This window comes from Eutrigla gurnardus (assembly GCF_963514095.1).
Source record: "Eutrigla gurnardus genome assembly, chromosome: 2".
In the NCBI taxonomy this organism is placed as follows: Eukaryota; Metazoa; Chordata; class Actinopteri; order Perciformes; family Triglidae; genus Eutrigla; species Eutrigla gurnardus.
The window spans coordinates 30200892-30219992 of record NC_139916.1 but is presented as its reverse complement, the minus strand read 5'-3'; the positions used below and the strand labels follow the sequence as shown (position 1 = coordinate 30219992).

At 42.1% G+C, this 19101-nt stretch overlaps 1 protein-coding gene across 3 annotated transcripts; it reads left to right on the top strand.

Moving 5' to 3' along the window:
• Window positions 1-3867: 3867 nt before the first annotated feature.
• zbtb40 (zinc finger and BTB domain containing 40) lies at window positions 3868-18941 on the top strand. Of its 3 annotated transcripts, XM_084025538.1 has the most exons (12): window positions 3868-4001; window positions 4510-4700; window positions 8322-8743; window positions 8884-9077; window positions 9640-9856; window positions 9982-10374; window positions 12023-12229; window positions 13434-13598; window positions 13707-13921; window positions 14018-14174; window positions 14275-14498; window positions 17001-18941. In XM_084025538.1, exons 2-12 carry the CDS (start codon window positions 4549-4551, stop codon window positions 17205-17207), a joined length of 2553 nt encoding a protein of 850 aa, XP_083881664.1. In that variant the 5' UTR covers window positions 3868-4001; window positions 4510-4548; the 3' UTR covers window positions 17208-18941. The 3 variants fall into 3 exon arrangements, with proteins under 3 accessions (XP_083881664.1, XP_083881665.1, XP_083881666.1); XM_084025539.1 differs by lacking the exon at window positions 3868-4001 and having other exon boundaries at window positions 4015-4700; XM_084025540.1 differs by lacking the exon at window positions 3868-4001 and having other exon boundaries at window positions 4536-4671.
• Window positions 18942-19101: the final 160 nt, after the last annotated feature.

Here is a 19101-nt window from a genome sequence, read left to right as displayed (position 1 = left end):
TAGGTGGCGCGCTGCAGGCGGCTACATCAAGTCGAACGAGCCTAATAACAGTTTGAGTCGCCCTCGCTCACTTGCCCTCAGCACTTGCCCTCGGGGGAATCCCCGCCGCCATCTTAAGGGCTGTTCCAATTCCCTGAACAGCTGAAGTGAACTCCGTGAGATCGACCCTTGAGGGCTGAGTGATCGAGTGAACAACGATAGTCACTTCAGAGCTGTATATCACCCACAATGCATTGCAGTGGTGCACGAAAAATATGTCCATGCGGTGGCAATAATGAACCTCAAACACCATTGTCTGCTGTCTATTCACCACCAAGGAAGAAGAAGAAAGTAGAATTCAATTTAATTCATTTTCTTAAATTGTGCAATTAGACTGTCTGTTGCAGAGTTATGGCAGAGGCCACCGTTTACAAGTGTAAGTAAATAAGCCGACGTATTGCCATCAAGCGCAGAATACGTCTTCGTCTCAATGAAATGAGTCTCTGCATATTTTGTGTAATTTGGAATAGGCAGTATAGCGCTACTCCAACAACGTGTGGTTGATCCATGATTGTCTGGGCTGTTAGTGAACGAGGGCAGGTGTGTTCCATTTACCTCTTTCACTCCCCCTCCGCCCACTTTCCCTCCGCCCTCCAAGTGGCCTCCGTGTGACGTCATAGCAAGGGCTGAGGGCAAGTGAGCGAGGGCGACTCAAACCGTTATTGAAACGCAGCTCTGATAACCAGTGGAATCGAAGAAGGTGGTCTAGAGAGGACCGCCTACTTCCGGTTTTCGTGTTTTTTGGCCCACAATACAGATTAGCGCCGCCTGTTGTTTTGGAGACATTACATCTCGCGCAAGCGAGGAACGTATGGCGTCGGCTGTAATTCCGTAGGTGTGAACCGCCCATGTCGTTGTTCGAGTCGGCCATATTAAGTAGCCGACGCAGAATTTACCGACGCGAGTCGGGCAGTTCTTCCGGTGTGTACACATTACTCAAACGGATCATTATTTTCATATCAAGAATTTATCCTAAAATACAGAATCCCTGTTCCTATTAGTGAATTTAATATTGTCATAAATGCGATCCCTTCTGGAGCAATTATGTTATTTAGAAGTACATTAGTACAAAACCCAACACTTTTGCCCTTTGATCCAACCGAATTAGATATAGGCAAAATTTGTTTCTCCTCGACACGCAATAATTGGCACTTAATTGGTTTTATAGCTATCTATCAAACAGGACACAAACAGTATTTTTTAACGGCAGCTACTCAGAAACCAAAACCACGACATGTGGAGTACCTCAAGGGAGCTGCCTTGGTCCTTTATTATTCAGTATTTTCACAAATGATTTACCGTATGTATTAGAGAAAGCTAACACAGTTATGTATGCGGATGACGCAACCATATATACATCAGCATCTACTAATAATGTATTAGAAACTATTATGAATAAGGAACTAGAAAGTGTGGCTGAATGGGTTAAAGAAAACAAGCTGGTCCTGAACATATCTAAAACCAAGTGCATGATTGTAGGCTCAAATCATAATATTGATAGAAATCCTGTATTAAATATTAAAATCAAAGATATCACTATAGACCAGGTACATGAGACCAAATTGCTGTGAGTGACAGTTGACAACAAATTATCATGGAAAAAACACATTAATAATATGATTGCAAAGATGGGTAGAGGTATATCAATTCTAAGAAGACATGCAACTTTTATAAATATAAACATCTTGAAAACAGCAATCCAATCGATAATATTATCACATCTCGACTATTGCCCAGCAGTTTGGTCAAATGCCACTGGAGACATGTTAAATAAACTACAATGTATACAGAATAGAGCTGCCCGCACAATACTGAAGTGTGACTACAGGACAAGGATAATTTCTATGCACAAGAAACTTAACTGGTTACTGGTCAAAGACAGACTATTGTACTCACTGTTTGTGGTTATTAGAAATATATCTGTCCTAAAAACACCTGTTATCTTGTATAAAAACCTCGCTTTTAGTGCAGAGAGTCATAAATATATCACCAGACATGCAGCTGTAGGAAACTTTACATTACCTAAAGCAAGATCTAACGCCATCAAGCGTACGGTTTTGTATAGAGGTATGAAAGAATGGAATTCACTGCCGAAAAATATCAAACTCACCACGAACACAAAGAAATTCAAAATATTAATAAAACAGCATTTATCAAAGTAAGACAACATGGTATATTTATATATGGAGTATATTTCGATGGAGATATGATATGTGTTATTATAATGTATATTCTGTAGAATGATGTGATGTATATACAAGTATGATGTGTGATGTGTAATGATGTATACATATATGATATGTAGAAATGTGGGTAATAGGATTAGTATGTGAACAATTAATATAACGAAGAATGAATGAAGCACAGTTAAGAAATGTAAACACTTATTCTGTTTTTGTTTTGTTAGGTTAAGCATATCGCTCACTTGTTTTTTTTGTTTTAAATTTTTATAATGTTTATGTTTTGTGTTTTCAACTGTATATTTGATACTGTTGGACCCCAGGAAGAATAGCTGTGGCTTTGCTGCAGCTAATGGGGATCTTAATAAACAAGAAAAAAAAATAGTAACCGTAATATACACTCTTTATTTCAGAAAGAAGTCGTATCAACTCCATATGTAATAGCTTATTGGAATAACTTTGTTAATAACCTTAATTGGAAAAAAATCTGGAATTTACCTGCTAGATATATAGTTAATAATAAGGTAAAAGAAGTATCTTTTAAAATAATTCACAGAATTTACCCATCAAAAGTTTTTTTACAACGATTTAAAAAAGATATAGATTTAAACTGCTCTTTCTGTGTAGGACACCCTGAAGATATTTTTCATTTATTTTGGTCTTGCCCTCTCTCAACTAAATTATGGGAAGATATTTGTAACCTGGTTTTTTTTTCGATTGAACCTCTTTTTTCCCTGTGCTTTGAACATGTCAAGTCAAGTCAAGTCAAGTCAAGCCAAGACCATCCCGAACAAGCCTATTGGCTACACTTGTTGTCATAGCAACGGCAAACATCCGGGTCAAGTTACGTGTTTACTTCCTCTATGACCTACCGCTAGCATAGCCAAACCACCCGATCAACAAACACCCATTCAATGACAATTTGTCCCATGTAAAATTAACCAACAATAACCATCAACAGCCATCACCCTAAGGACCTTAGCAAAGTGTTGTCACACGTTGGGATGGGTTAATTAGAAAGATAGAAGCGACATTCATGGGAAGTTAGCTAGCATAAATGCCTGTTGTTAGCATCGGCGTCTGTGGTTGTTGAGGTTGGTTGAAAAAAACAAAACACTATTTTTCCGACTTTTTTCTCGTAAATTTGACATTTTTTAAACTCGTAAATCTGCAAATTTCTTCTCGCAAATTTGCCACTTTTTAAACATGTAAATCTGCTAGTTTTTTCTCTTAAATTTGCCACTTTTTAATCTGGTAAATCTGCGACTTTGTTTTCTCGTAAATTGTCACTTTAATCTCATAAATCTGCGACCTTTTTCTCGAAATATTACCCCCCTCCCCCGGGTCCGTATTTTTTTTTTTTTTTTCATACTTGGCCCTAATATGCCGTCGTACTAATATGAGCAGGAACCCAAAGCAAGGATATGCAATCCTGTGTAATGTAGCCTGAGTTAGCATCAGACAGATTTCACACATCATGCCTGCATGACGACGACTCGGCTGGTTGTTTCCTTCCGAACATTGTAACGCTAACAATATTGGTCTGATGCGCTCTTTTAACTGCTACCCGCACTGAGGGGTGTAGATTAAAAAAACACATATTTGTTTGGCATTTGTCTCAAAGCGTGAAGTGAACGTTGACTTGTCCTTTACCGGAAACGAACCCATTTGTTTGCCGTACCGCCCGTCGCCATTTTCAAAACGGCTAAGCTTTATTGCGCGGAACAGCGTTGTTCAGCAAAGAAGTTTAAATAAAGAGACGGGACGTTTGAATTATTCAAGGTAAAGACGTCCGTTGGGTGGAAGCTGCATGCGGGATAGTGGTCGGGGGTGTGTTCAGAGTGTAACTGCTTGTGTAGCCCACTGACTTCCACCAGCCTGCCGATAGTAATATTTAGATTAGATTAGCATGCGTAGCTAAAGCGAGCTAGAGGCGGCTAGCTTGTGTGGCTGTTATTTTGAAGCGCTCAGTGTCATAAACATGTAACCCGAACAAACATGGCTGTTATGTGGACATATGGACCACTGCTTCGTAATGTTGCCACGGCACAGCAACGCTAGCTTGGAAAATATTATTCATATGACAATATTCACGCTGTAATTAGTATGTACATACAATACATAAGCATTGTTTCAATGTAGTACATGACTCGATAGTATATGGACGCCGGTAGCAGGAAGCATCAGGAACGATGTGAAACCAACGCAGTGCTTCTGTGTGACATGTTCACTCTGGTTTAACCTCTGCTGTGCGTGTGAACGTCTGACCCGATGCTCTCTCTCCACACAGGAGAGCGGGACCGTGAGCCCCTCTACGCCGTCCAACACGATGATGGAGCTGCCCAACTACAGCAGCCAGCTGATGCAGCAGCTGTGGGCCCTGAGGAAGGAGGGCCACTTCTGTGACTGCACCATCCTGGTGGGAGACGACCCTCACCGCGCACATAAACTGGTACTGGCCGCCTCCAGCATGCTCTTCAGGTAGTGTGAGCATGGGGCTTTGACAGATGTTTGCAGGTGATTTATGACAGTGGGTTTACCAAGCAAAGCCTCAGAGCTACTAGAGGCGATGCGTTCAAAGTAATAGTAAATAGTAGTTTGACGAAATAATCTTTAAAATCTCAACTCAAGGTCAGTTCATTTTCTTTCTGGAACTTCTAGCTGTTCTTGATTGCTTGTGTAAAAAAAGCTGGTAAGTGGACTTTAAGATTATTTTGTCAAGTGACAAGTCAGTTCATATTTGAGGGCAGGTTGTCATGTTTCATATTGTCTTCATGAACAATATGCAAATCCGGAGTCAGAATGACCTCTAAATGTACAATAATAAACCATATAAGTGCATGTACAGACAACCCTGAAGAATCCCCTTATTACCATTAAAACGTGTGTAGCTTGCTGAGATAAATAACATTTAAATCAATTCATGGAGAGCAGTTCCCCTGCACAGTCTGGTTCAACACATTGCAGAATCTCTCTGTCTGTCTTGACTGCGCAGTATTGAAAGTGGTATTGATCTTTTTTTGGTTGGTCAGTCCAGTCAATTGTCAACTTCTTGAGGGCAAATCAGAGTCAAATCTCAAAATAAGTTTCAAGTGATGTGTTGTGTCTCAAGCCATTTGAGACGAGTGATGTTGAAGCAAGACTCGAGTCAGATCTCAACTCCTTCAGGACAAGTCGAGTCTTCAAAGGCAGATTGCAAGTTGTTTGCAGTGAAAAAGGGACTGCAGGGTCATTCCGTGTCATTTCATCAAATTTTTGAAAATCTTCCCACCTGACCATCTCAGAATGTCCTGAAAAAATTAAAGTACAAAGACACACTTATTAATAGGACAAATCCAAAATATTAGGTCTCTACTGTCAATAGTTTTCTCATGAAACATCATTGAATGAAGGGTAGTTTAGACGGTTTTTGGCATCATGCTCTGAAAAGCCATTTTTAAACAGCAATATCTGGGAAACTATCTCACCTGTGGCCTTCAAAATTTTTACAGAGTATATCTGTTACTAATAGCCTCCAGACATTTAATATCAGGGGTGTAGCTCAATGATAACCTAGTATGGTAGGTACTTAAAATTAGGCTTTTTGAAATAAAGTAGTACATTTGAAGAGTGGCTGAGCTCCCATTTTTGCAGATAAAAAACTTCTATCACTTCTGCCTCTATCTCTGGTGTTAGCTTAAACATTCTACTAAATATGGTTTCTCTCAGATGATTAGTTTCACAGATATTAAGGCTCAAAAATGGAAGTTAACACATCTTTGCCCAACTTCAGAGTCATATTCCAAAAAACTGACAACACGTATCAGGTCCAAACTTACTTTTTTTGAAAGATCATATTCTTGTTAAAATCATATTTAAAAATTGGGAGGGTGTTTTGCCTCAATTTGTCACAGTGATTTTTTAAAATCCTGATATTGGTGGGGTTTTGTGGCCGTTTTTGGTACTGCATGTCTTATTATCCTACAAGTAAACATCACAGCAGGGCAATTCAATTGTGTTTTTTACCATTTACCAAAGACTTACATGTGACTAAATGCTACTGATAAATTTAGCCTCAAGAAAACATTAAAATGTAGCACAGTTGTAGTTACAGAGGCAATAAGTCCTTGAATGTGAGTTGAACATGCTGAAAGCAGCTTTTAATGTCTTATGAACAAACATAGCATAATATTGAAGACTGTACATTTTGTCATACTTTAAGTTTATAAATTACACAACTAAATCAAATAATAATCTTAATTTGAACATAAAGATTTTACATTACAGTAGAAAAGTCTCCAAAGTTTGATATTGAATAACAGTTTGTCTCTATGCTCACTATGAGACAATATGTGAGTTATGATCAGAAATGGTGGATAGGAAGTATCAGAGATGTTTCAGATCAAGATGAAGATGTACTGGTTCAGTTCATGCACCCACATGGCCCTGCCAAGAGTTTCTACTGGCCAAGAAGAGAAGATGTGCAATGTCCCACTGCAGCATAGAATTGCAAGATTTGACGTTCCCTCTACAGAAACTGGGCACATGTATGCCATCAAAAAAGATGAGCAGAGCAGAGATGTACATTAGACAATTTCTAAACTGACTGCCAAATTAATGAATGTGACGGAGGAATTGGATCTAAAAGATGAAAAATGTGTCCCTCACAGTGAGCATAGAGACAAACTGTTATTCAATATCAAACTTTGAAGACTTTTGTACTGTAATGTAAAATCTTATGCTCAAATTAAGATTATTATTTGATTTGGTTGTGGTATTTATATACTTAAAGTATGACAAAATGTACAGTCTTCAATATTATGCTATTTTTGTTCATGGTTTAAGACATTAAAAGCTGCTTTCACCATGTTTAACTCACATTCAAGGACTTATTGCCTCTGTAACTACAACTGTGCTACATTTTAATGTTTTCATAAGGCTAAATTTATCAGTAGCATTTAGGCACATGTAAGTCTTTGGTAAATGGTAAAAAACACATTTGAATTGCCCTCCTGTGATGTTTACTGGTAGGCTGTTAGGACATGCAGTACCAAAACCAGCCACAAAAACCCCACCAATATCAGGATTTTAAAAAAATCACTGCGACAAAATGAGGCAAAACACCCTCCTGATTTTTTAATATGATTTTAACAAGAATATGATCTTTCAAAAAAAGTAAGTTTGGACCTGATACGTGTTGTCAGTTTTTTGGAATATGACTCTGAAGTTGGGCAAAGATGTGTTAACTTCCATTTTTGAGCCTTAATATCTGTGAAACTAATAATCCAAGAGAAACCATATTTTGTAGAATGTTTAAGCTAACACCAGAGATAGAGGCAGAAGTGATAGAAGTCTTTTATCTGCAAAAATGGGAGCTCAGCCACTCTTCAAATGTACTACTTTATTTCAAAAAGCCTAATTTTAAGTACCTACCATACTAGGTTATCATTGAGCTACACCCCTGATATTAAATGTCTGGAGGCTATTAGTAACAGATATACACTGTAGAAAATTTGAAGGCCACAGGTGAGATAGTTTTCCAGATATTGCTGTTTAAAAATGGCTTTTCAGAGTATGATGCCAAAAACCGTCTAAACTACCCTTCATTCAATGACGTTTCATGAGAAAACTGTTGACAGTAGAGACCTAATATTTTGGATTTGTCCTATTAACAAGTGTGTCTTTGTACTCGAATTTTTTCAGGACATTCTAAAATGGTCAGGTGGGAGGCATTTGATGAAATGACACGGAATGACCCTGCAGCCTTTTCTTTTCAAAGCTGTGTTAGTAGTAACCCAGTCCAAGTCATTTAAATGCATGGTCCTTATCATACAGATTTCAAGTTGTGTGGCCTGTCTTTTTTTTTGTTTTTTTTTACCAGGTTAAAACAGTCGGGGAAAGTCTTCACTTTATTTCATACAGTTCATCTATATTTATCTGATCTCTTGCTTTTGCCAACTGTATTGAAAAAACAACCAGCCAGAACTTCTGTTTATTTGTTTTTCATACATTTAACAAATTCATATTAATCATAGAATTTCATAGACAAAAGAGTCATAAAAGGAAAGATGACTCATAGTGGGATAGTTGTAAAAGCAATAAAAGGATCTTGATCTCCATTAGGTCTCTCCTGGATGGCTCCGACACCATCTCCATCGACACGGCCATGGTGTCCTCGCAGGAGTTTGGCTGTCTACTCGACATGGTCTACACTGGCAAGCTGCCTCTGGGGAAACACAACGTCAGCCGCATCGTTGCCGCTGCAGACAGCCTGCAGATGTTCGACGTGGCTGTGGGCTTCAAAAATGTCCTCACCAGTCTCGTGAGCCAGCAGCCCCCAGTCCCAGTCCTTTCTGCACAGACTGCAAGCCTCACCGTGATCAACAATGCTCAAAGCATGAACGCTGAAGGCTCAGCTTCACCCAACAAGGACTTGTCTTCAGACAAGACGGAGCTTAATGCTGAGCCGAGGAACAAAGACTGTCAGACAGACGGTGAAGCTGCAGAGGAACCCGCGTGTAAAAGAACCTGTGTGGAGTCCTCAGGTCAGTTTCAGCTGCTTGGGTCTGTCCTGTGGATGTGTGAAGGCATAATTACACCAGTTTATTAGGTACAATTGTACAACCGAATACCATCCAATGCATCAACCCCACAACATAACAAAGCTTTCTGACTGCATACACAGGGCCTGAAGAAGCCAAATCCTCAGGAAGTGTAGCAGAAGAATGCACCTCAACGGCAGCCGAGGAATCAAATGGGCCCGCTGCTGGTTTTCTGGAACGTTCATCTCAGCTTGTGGAGCTCCTCGCCAATATGTCGTCAGTCCTCGAGCTGCTGAGCCAGGCAGCACAGAGAAGCCTGGACGAACAAGAGAGACAGGTAACAGGTTGCTCCAGCCTTGAAAACCATAACAAGCTTTTACTTGCAAACAAACGGGACGAAGTGAAAGCTAGTATATGGCTGGACCATGTGTGGTCAATGTGTGTAATTGCAGATCACATCACATGGGTTTTTATTTCAATTTTTTATTTTTTGAAAATAATAATAATAAAATCTATCTCTTTTGACTAAACCGTCTCAACGACCTGCAGCCTTATTTAAAAAAGCGTTATTCTGAAAACAAAACAGAAACAGCAGTAGGAAAGGCCAGAGAGGCAGGTTAGAAGAACTGCTGCAAGCCTGTTAATATGAAACATCTCTGCTGGAAGGATCTGGTGTGATTTGCAGTTGCTTAACAATGAACATGGTGAAGTGGAAGCAATATTCCTGTTGGAGAAGAGAGAGTGAGATGTAGACATGAAAGAAGGGATAGTTAGGATTAACAGTAAATTAAAGTAGCAGATCAGAAAACAAGGAGGTCTCTTAATAGAACATGATGTTGAACATGAAGGTGTGTCTCTCTGTTCTGAGGAAAAGGCCGGTATGTTTCTGCTGCCACCAGGTTGTGTGTCAGTGCTGTGAGGAGCCGAGTGAGCCCAGCTCGGCGCTGCAGAAGCTGATGAGCAGAGTGCAGGAGGGGCAGCTCAGTGAGCCCTCGCTGCTCACTCTGCTCCGGACGCTTCAACACCAAGCTCCTTCCTCCTTCCCCACACCGCTCCTCTGTCTGCTGGAAGAGGTGGAGGGGAATGCCCTACAGCCAGAAGGAAACCTCACTGGAGGTAAAGAAATGCACTTTGAATACATTCTCTGCATGCATCTCCAAATAACAACTTTAACAAAGCAAAAGCCATAAAGCACACTGCTGCCATGCTGGATAATCCTTTCTTTTCTCCACCTTTAAAAGTGGACTCCGAAAAGCAGAACGGCACCATGAGTGAAGAAAAGCAGGAGGCAGAGGGAGAGGAAAGCACCAAGGAGGAGACCGAAGAGGACAAGGAACTCCTCAATGCTCCACCATTCTCTTCTTCCCCTCCTCCCTCCTCTTCCTCTCCCTCCAAGCCCTACCCCTGTCGCTGGTGTAAGAGGGGCTTCGCATACAAGTGTCGGATGCTGGCCCATGTGAAGCGCTGCCCCATGTCCCAGGCGTGTGAGCAGCAGTGCCCAGAGTGCCCAGAGAAGCTGGCCAACCAGCGGGCCCTGCAGCGCCATCGAGCCGAGGCTCACCGCAGCGCCGCACGGGTGAAGAAGAAGAAGGTGGCCTGCGACCTCTGTGGGCGAACCTTCGCCCACCCGTCAGGTGAGAATTGCCTGAAACATACACCGTCAAAAGTGCTTGGAGTCAAACAGCTGATGATCCTGTGTAGCGTGATCGTGATCAAATGTGGATCCAAGCAGACGTGAAGCTCTCGATGTTGCTGTTGGATGAGAAGGGGAAAAAAAACAAAAAAACCCAGATACTGAAAAACATAGTTCATCCTAATTAAAAAGCACTAATATCAACTTTTCATCTGTCCGTTCCTCCCACATCTACCGCCATCAAAACAGGAAGGGCGTGGTTAAAGCGATGGTTCGGAGTAAAATGCACCCTAGGTCATTTCCACCATGACATCCAGCCAAATACCCCCTCGGAAGCATTTTTAGCGATGGTCAGCATTGGTCAAGATAGGGCTATCAGCCGAATGGCTTAGTAATAGCACGATGGTACAGAGGGTATATCTCGTAAATTACCCCACTAATAATGTTACCAAACTTCTGCAGTAGTACACATAGGGTCTGTACGCACAAAACGAGGCATTTTAAATTTGTACGTACACCAGGAGTTTATTTAAAAGAACACTTGCCTGATAGCTTCTATCCTCTGCTGCTAACACTAGCACTGTGTAGACGCTACTTCCGTGTTTACCCAGCCGATGCCGTCACGCAAGTTTCACGCGAGAGTATGAAAGTTTTGCTGAATTTTTGTATTATCTTGTCTTGCTTGTATTATCAGGTCAACACTTGTCAACACTTGTTGACCTGATAATACAAGCATTTATAAAAATGTTATAAATCACTTTAAGTAGTAAAGCTCCTGCTCCGTCTGATTGGCTACCTGGGGTGTTGGGTTAGTGCCGGACTGGGGTCCTTGCTACAGAGGCTCAGGGTTCGCTCGGGTGTCGACCCTCCTCTCCCCCTCTTTCCTATCAATCAGTCCTATAAATCTAACAAAGGCCCAAAAAAATCATCTTTACCGTCAGCTGAGCCGGTGAGTGTCATGAAGCTTCAGTTATGTAACCGTAGAAACAGTAGGCTCACTCATGAATCCTTGGCCTTTGCTACAGTATGTGACAGACAGTAGTGCCTCTCCTCGTTTTCATCAAAGGTTAAAGTAATTATTCATAAAAGTGAAACAGCGTATTGGCCTGAATATTAAACGACCCTCCTTTTCCCCACAGCTCAGTTACCGTTCAAAGAGAAGACCGTCCTACATGAAATGATGTCAGCTAGGCTAGCCGATCAAAATTAAGACCATAAACAACCCATAATGCAACACTTCCTAACTTGTAACAGTAAAATGGTACATGAAGGATACTTGGCTCCATTCAAATAGAATATCTGCTATGGTGAATGCATGCATGTGTAGTCCTTAAATAGAATACAACTTCCACTTTTTAATTTAATTTCCAGAAAAGCATAGTCTTATATTTGGGTCAATATGGAAATGCTCTCTGACCCTTTACTGAAACATGTATGACTGTCTCATCGAACAAACTGATTGTTAAATGTGGATGTGGCTGTTCCATCAAGTTGAACACAAGGATGTTTTTCAGGTGAAGCAATGAAATGGCACTAAGTTGTTTATTTACTTATCATGGTTTTACATTATCAAATGGAAAAGATGTTTGTTGCAAGTCTCTCTATGAACCTCATGGTAATGTTTCTGTTCGCTCTCCCTTGGATGTCAGGCATGATTTACCACAAGCGCACCGAGCACTTTGAAGAGAAGCCGTTCGCTTGTGAGGACTGTGGTGCAAAGTTCGGCGCCAACTCGTCTCTGAAGAACCACATGAGGCTGCACACGGGCGAGAAACCATACCACTGCAAACACTGTGACATGAGCTTCAGTGTGGCTGCTGCACTCGCATACCACACCAAGAAGAAGCACTCTGAGGGTAACACACACACAAACACGTAACGTTCATGGTTTTATTTGTTGGGTTGAACATTGTCGTGATGTGTCCATATCATTCTGATATTCTGATAGATACGGTAGTCAACGGTGAGAGACGATCGTTTTAATTGTTCATGAATTCCACATGTGTTGTTTGTCAAAAGATAATTTTACACATCAACAACATGTCAGTTTGTGGTTGTTGAACTGTTGAAGTATAAAACTGAAAATAAGTATTTCTAAAGAGGTTCCACCAACAGTGATGTGAGTGGCGTTTTCCATGTTCCAAATGTGGTTGAAGCTAGGGTTGGGCCGATATCCGGTTTCACCGGTCCGGTTCGGTGTATGGGCTAAACCGGTTTAATTTACGCAAACCAGATGAACCGGCATTTGTACTTATGACACATTCTGGAAAATTAAAAACATCCGTGACCTGTGCCGATGGCGTCAAGGCACTAAATCCAACGTGTCTTTTATTAGTAATAAGCAGCGATAATGTTGAGTGATTAACATAATATTGTGTTTATGTATAAACGAATCAGCGAGTGTCGAGTTGGCCGGTGATGAGCGGCCGACCCGCTGCTGAGCGAGAGATCACGTTTCAGTGGAGGTGGGAGATGCCCATCGTACCTTTAGTTTGTTTACGTTGACATTTTAAAGACGTGTTGCTAGGCGACGCGTTACCGGAGCATTTAACAAGCTGAGAATGTCTATCCGAAGAAGGTAAAAACGAGGCCGCGGGTGTACGCAGCAACACGTATATGATGCAGCAACATCTGCCGTTGAAGAGTTGTGTATATATGCAACACGAGCAAAAGTTCACCTTTCACAGTTGTTTTGAAGCCACGGCTAATTGTAGTTCCGACGCCGTGTCAAGCTTTTGTAAAAAGAGACGCCGTTGCTCCGTTACGCCGCAGAGCAAAGCTATTTATAAACGTACATCACGCCATATTTTTGACTCTCCTTTCTGTGATTATGGCGTGATCTTCTGTGTAAAAAAAACAAATCAGGAGGGTCTGCTGTGGCAAATGCGACGCCTAGTGGGAAAAGTCGGTATCACCGGTTCGGTCTGGTCTTCTTATCGGACCGGTTGAAACTGGCCCAAGCCAAGTTGAAGCGTGTCACTGATGATGTCTGACCTTTACGTTGTGATGTCCATTGTCAGTTCAGTGATGCAGTATCAACGTGTCTTTTCCTGCGTTTAGGAAAGATGTACGTGTGTCAATACTGTAAGTCCGTCTTCGCCCAGTCCATTGAGCTGACGCGCCACGTGCGAACACACACTGGTGATCGGCCTTATGTGTGCCGAGAATGTGGCAAAGGTTACAGCCAGGCCAGCGGCCTCACGGTCCACCTGCACACTTTCCACAGTAAGAACACACACCTACATTCATGCCTCCATCTCTGTGTACTGACATTAGCAAAGATGAACTCTGTATTTTAAACGATTGTGTTATAATTTGCTCCCGCTCCGTCAGATTTGTCTGAGCCTCATGACTGTCAGAAGTGTTGTCTTAGCTTCTCCTCGTTGGAGGAGCATCGCCAGCACATCCAGGAGTTCCACCCGAAGGAGTTCCACAAGTGTCCCACCTGTAACAAGATGTTCACCAGCGCCGCCCTGCTGGACAAACACAAGGGCACACACACTGGAGCCAAGCCCTTCAGCTGTGACATCTGCAACAAGTCTTACCAGGTAGGATGAGGTGGTCGTTCTGCTTCCCACCTGTGAGGTGTGATAGTCTTTAAATGTTATTTAATGTAATGTGTTGCGCTCCCTCTGTTGCCATAGCAACTGTCTGGCCTGTGGTACCATAACCGGACCAACCACCCAGATGTGTTTGCTAACCACACCCGGCAGCTCAAGACCCTGGTCCAGTGCGACGTCTGCTTCAAGTTCTTTCCCAGCGCCACCAGTGTGGCCAAACACCAAGCAGCTGAGCACCAAGGTAGGACCGCCCAACGGTAACTCTATCCAGGTTTGACGGGGTTTTCTTACGTTGCCGTGACTGAAGACATTGTAAATGATCACGCGTGTCGGTCCTCCAGGCTCGGCAGCATCGGCAGACTGCTGTCCCTTCTGCCCAGCTGTGTTGGCTGGCGAGGAGGAGATGCAGGAGCACATCAGCAGTCAGCACGTCAGCCAGAGTGACGAGACGTCCTGCTGCCCTCTCTGCTCGCTGGTCTGCTCCTCCCAGCTGGAGCTGCAGGAGCACCTGCTCTCCTGCCACATGGAGGCTCAGGGGGAGCAGGAGGCCTCCACCTCCCACACAGTAAGGAGCTCTGAAGGGTCTAGTCTCAATAATCAGCTGTCTTTTTGTCAGTTGAGGGCTGTTATTACACTATTAATAACATAAATTGATTACTTATACTTTATTATGAATACTTTATTGGTCATTTGTCATTCACATTCAGTTAGTCCAAGAAATCAATTTATCGTCATTCGTTAATATTTTTGACAAATACAAACTTTGACTCAAGTTATTAATTAAAGATGATTATTCTATCATGAAAGTTAGTTGAAGCTGCAGCCCGATGAAGTAGAACTAAACACTGAACTTACCCAGCGGAAGTGCAAGGGCATTGGACTCTTTTCAGTGGTCATGTGACTGGTGCAAATTAAAATGGGGATTTAGTCTTTGTTGTGGCCTGCTACAATGGTCACTGGAGATAAAAGATGCAGATAAAAATGGCCGCCACTCTGGCCATCCTACTATGTTGATTTGAAAAGGAACGTCCCTTCTACTGCTGTTTTATTTCTGTGAGTTAAACCGGATGTTTGACTGTGGTTGACTTTGTAGGGTTTGACTCTGTTCTGCTCTGTAATCACTGATTGGAGTGAGACTGTTAAAAGAATTTGTTTGTGAACGGACAAATTCACCCAAGGAGGACATCAGAGACAGAGAAGTAAGTCTATGTCGGACTTTAATCTTGGCCAAGAGGAGCAGTTACAATGCAACAACGTATGAGGATGCTACAGAGGAAGTGCTCAAATCAGTGTTGTGACTTGAGTCTTTTAAAGGGTTCAGGAGATGTCAATGTCAATGCTTTATGTTTGGATAGGGACAGTGTACATTAATGAACATCGATAATTACATATCTCTGTAAATATGCCGGATTATAGCAAAGATGCTAATTTGCATCCGTAGTCCCTACTAAATAAATAAATAAAATACGAATAGAAGAGACAAGACACAGCGCAATACATTACATACTCAGAAGGACACCAGACCCAGACAGGATATAACAATGAAATAAAAAGTAATGTGTAATTTGATTCAAGTCGAGTCAGTGGTCGCACTTTTGATTTGATTTAAGCCACTGTTTCAGTTGTCCTTTAAAAGAGGAATATGTGGGGCGTTCCCTTATTGTAGAGGGAAGACTATTCCAGATTTCCCCCCCTACAACAGACAACACATTCTTCCCAAATGCAGTGCGCCTGTGGGGGATCTCAGTCTCCTCTAACACAAGCCCTGGTGCTCAGACCTTCCAGAGTCCTTTTCTTTATGAATTCATTCAGTGGTGGTGGAGCAAGACCATGGAGACTTTTATACACACAACAAGCAAATCTAAATGTTTTAAAATTATGGAAACTTAAAAAAAAAATTTTTAAGAGTCTTGCAGATGTAGTAGGAGAAGGGTTTTTTATCCAGAGTCTTTAGGGCTCTTTTATAGAGAGAGTCTATTGTTTTGAGTGCTGTCGTACATGCCAGTGACCAGCTCGTTAAGCAGTAGTCTATATGTGAGAAGATCATACAATGTAAAAACATCAAAGCTGCACTGCTGGTTAATGAATTCCTAATCTGTTTGAAATTTGCCAGGTTGTATTTGACAGAGTTAGACACTTTTTTGATGTTTTTTCCAGAATGAGAGTGTTGAGTCCAGAATAACTCCCAAGTATCTGAACTCGCTCACCAAAGCGAGCTCCTCCCCTCCCAGAAAGACACCAGAATGATCAGTATTTGGCGGCCTTTTAGCAAAATACATACAGACACTTTTTTTAACATTTAAAGAAAGACATGAATCAGTGAGCCAGCCCTGAACATGAGCCATTGCTGTCGTGAGTATTTGAGCAGCCTCTTTTGTGTTTTTCGCAGGGGTGAAAATCACCGCATCATCCGCGTACAACTCTGCATTTACACCCTTACAGACATCAAAGAAATCATTAATGTAAAATTAAAACAAAATAGGTCCAAGTATGGAACCTTGAGGGACCCCTACTGGACAGTCCAGGTAAGGGGATTTGACATCGCTGACCACCACACTCAGCTTTCTATCTGCAAGATATGATCTAAACCAATTGAGGGCCTGTGTAGAAAAATTAAATTTTGACAGCTTAGTTAACAGTACTCGGTGGTCAACGGTGTCAAAGGCCCTTTTAAGATCCAGGAAGACAGCTCCCACACAGCTGTTCCTATCCAGATGATGCAAGACATCATGTGCACAAAGCCCCTGATCAATGAACAATTAGCTGCTTTAATGATGGATTTAGGGCCTTTTAGGTCATCGGTGGGGATACTAAAGTCATAAACAGGTCAACACATGCTTTAAGACATGAGCCTCCTAAGACATGGGACTTCCTAGGTCGACGAAGATGTCAGTCGTAAAACTAGCAAAACCCTTAAGGCCTTAACCTAAACAAAGAACACTAAAATCATGAGGTTATACAAAATTCTTATAACGGAGACACTGAACATTCCAACCAACAGAGCGGTGCGGTTTCACCTTTGAACATGAATGAACATTTAGACCATGTGACTTCCCTGTCCAATCAGGTGTCTGCAGCAGGCAGTGAAGGAGCACCGTCCACCATCTCTGAGGAGCAGGCTCAGCTGGCGGCTGCCCAGCAGGTGTTGGTGGCTCTGGCAGGAGGAAGAGAAGGAGAACCATCGGCGGAGGTGGTGGAGGTCAACATGTACGACCTGCTGAACAGCTCCGTCACCTTCATCTGTGCAGACAAACCGTCACTTCCTGACTCTTAACCATGAACTTTTGACCCATGGAGGATCACCCTGAGCAGTGTAATGGTTGTCTTGACCTCTGATCATTAACAACTACAACACAGGCTGAACGGACAGAAACTCACAAGCTAGGGACTCGTTGTGATCATCTCTTCTGTGGTAGAGCTGTTATGCAGTTTTAATAAATGTACTGACTTTAGTTTGTACAAAACCAGGATGGCGTGTCAGGGTCGTGTCCAGAGAGCACAGGAAGTTAAGCACAGAGGCAGAAAAACAAGCCTGACCTCTGTCATGCTGCCTCATCGGTCTCCACTTCATCTTCACAGTTGTGTCAGGGCAAGGTCGGACTGGTCCAGATGGTGGAAGGGGAGGAGATGTTCGAGACCGTGGGAGATACAGACTTACACCCAGTGGTGTAGTGGTTGAGATGAGATGTATGTATTACCTGAGAAAGTTAGGGTCTTCTCTCCAGGCTTAGGCCGCTTTAAACATTTTCAAACCGGTTTGGTATTCGGCCAAACACCGGACCGACCGGTATACTGACTTTAACCACTAGGTGTCGCACTTGCCACAGCAGCTTCCCGAGTGAAACGTTGAGCCGTTTTCACAGAAGCAAGAGAGTAAGTCCGTTATAAATAAACAGAATATTATTTCAATCACTTGTCATTATTGCTGCTTATTACTAATGCAAGATGAGCTGGATTTGGTGCCGTGACGCCGTCGGCACAGGCTGCTGATGTTTGTAATTTTCAACGTGTCATAAAGACAAATGCGGTTCCAACCGTTTGCATGAATCACACCGGTTTGGCCCCGTACACTGGACCGGACCAGTGAAACCGGAAATCGGCCTGCCTGCTACTCTCCCATGCATAGAGTGTAAACAACCATTTACCTGCGTGCAAAGCCCTCCACTACACCACTACTGCCCACCAGCTGCATCCGGGGAGTCCCACCAGGCCCCGAGCTGGGTGAAGGAAAGGTTTTTACCCACAACTTGCCTACTAACACTGTGATACTTTGAAAGTGTTCATGGAAGGAGAGGTTTTGCTGCACTTTTTCCCTTCAACAAATCCCATTAAAAGACTAAAAGCAACAGCGTGTAGAGAGCTGAGTCAGCATTCTGCACTTCCTGTTCCCTCATGTTGAAGGCATTGGGTTTTTGGTGAGATGTCTGAAATAGGTCAGAGTTCAACACAACCTCCAGAGATTTTAACATTGTGTTCTACAACATAAAACATGTCGTAAACAACTATTCTGAAGCTTTTACATGACCTAAAAATATTTTTTTTTAAAGAAAAATTTGCTAAACGAGACGATGCCTCTCACTCGTGGCCGAGTCTGTTGATTAGCGTAGCAAGCTGTTCACTTCTGCTGGTTGCATTCACGCTTCAAAGTTCATTCAAGTGGTGTTCTTTGTGGGGGATCTTGCTGAACACACTTTTCTGCAATGATTCAAAATCCAAAGGGAAACTTGTCCAGGTTTTTTTTTGCTGAGGGAGCCAGTGCGATGCTAACGGCCGGGGTTGGCCTACAAATATGTCGCCCATTGGTTCCTCTGAAGACGTAAATCTTTAAAACGTGTCACAAATGTTTTTGTTTTTAAAGCAGAGATGTTGAACAGGGGGTCCGGGACCCCTAGGGGGTCTTGATTTACTGCAGAGGGTCCCTGAAATGATTTTGATCCCAAAGTTCTTTCTTCCAAAAATATTCATTAACATGAATACAACTTATAAATAATACATTTAAATAAAAATTTCATAAAAATGTATGAAATGTTATGTTGTGAAATTGTGATGTAGAAATGCCAATATAGAATAAAATTATGTTCTATAAATATGAATCCGTCAAAAATTATTATTTTAATGGCTTAGCATTGTACACATACATCATGTCACTAAAGGCCATTATTATTGAC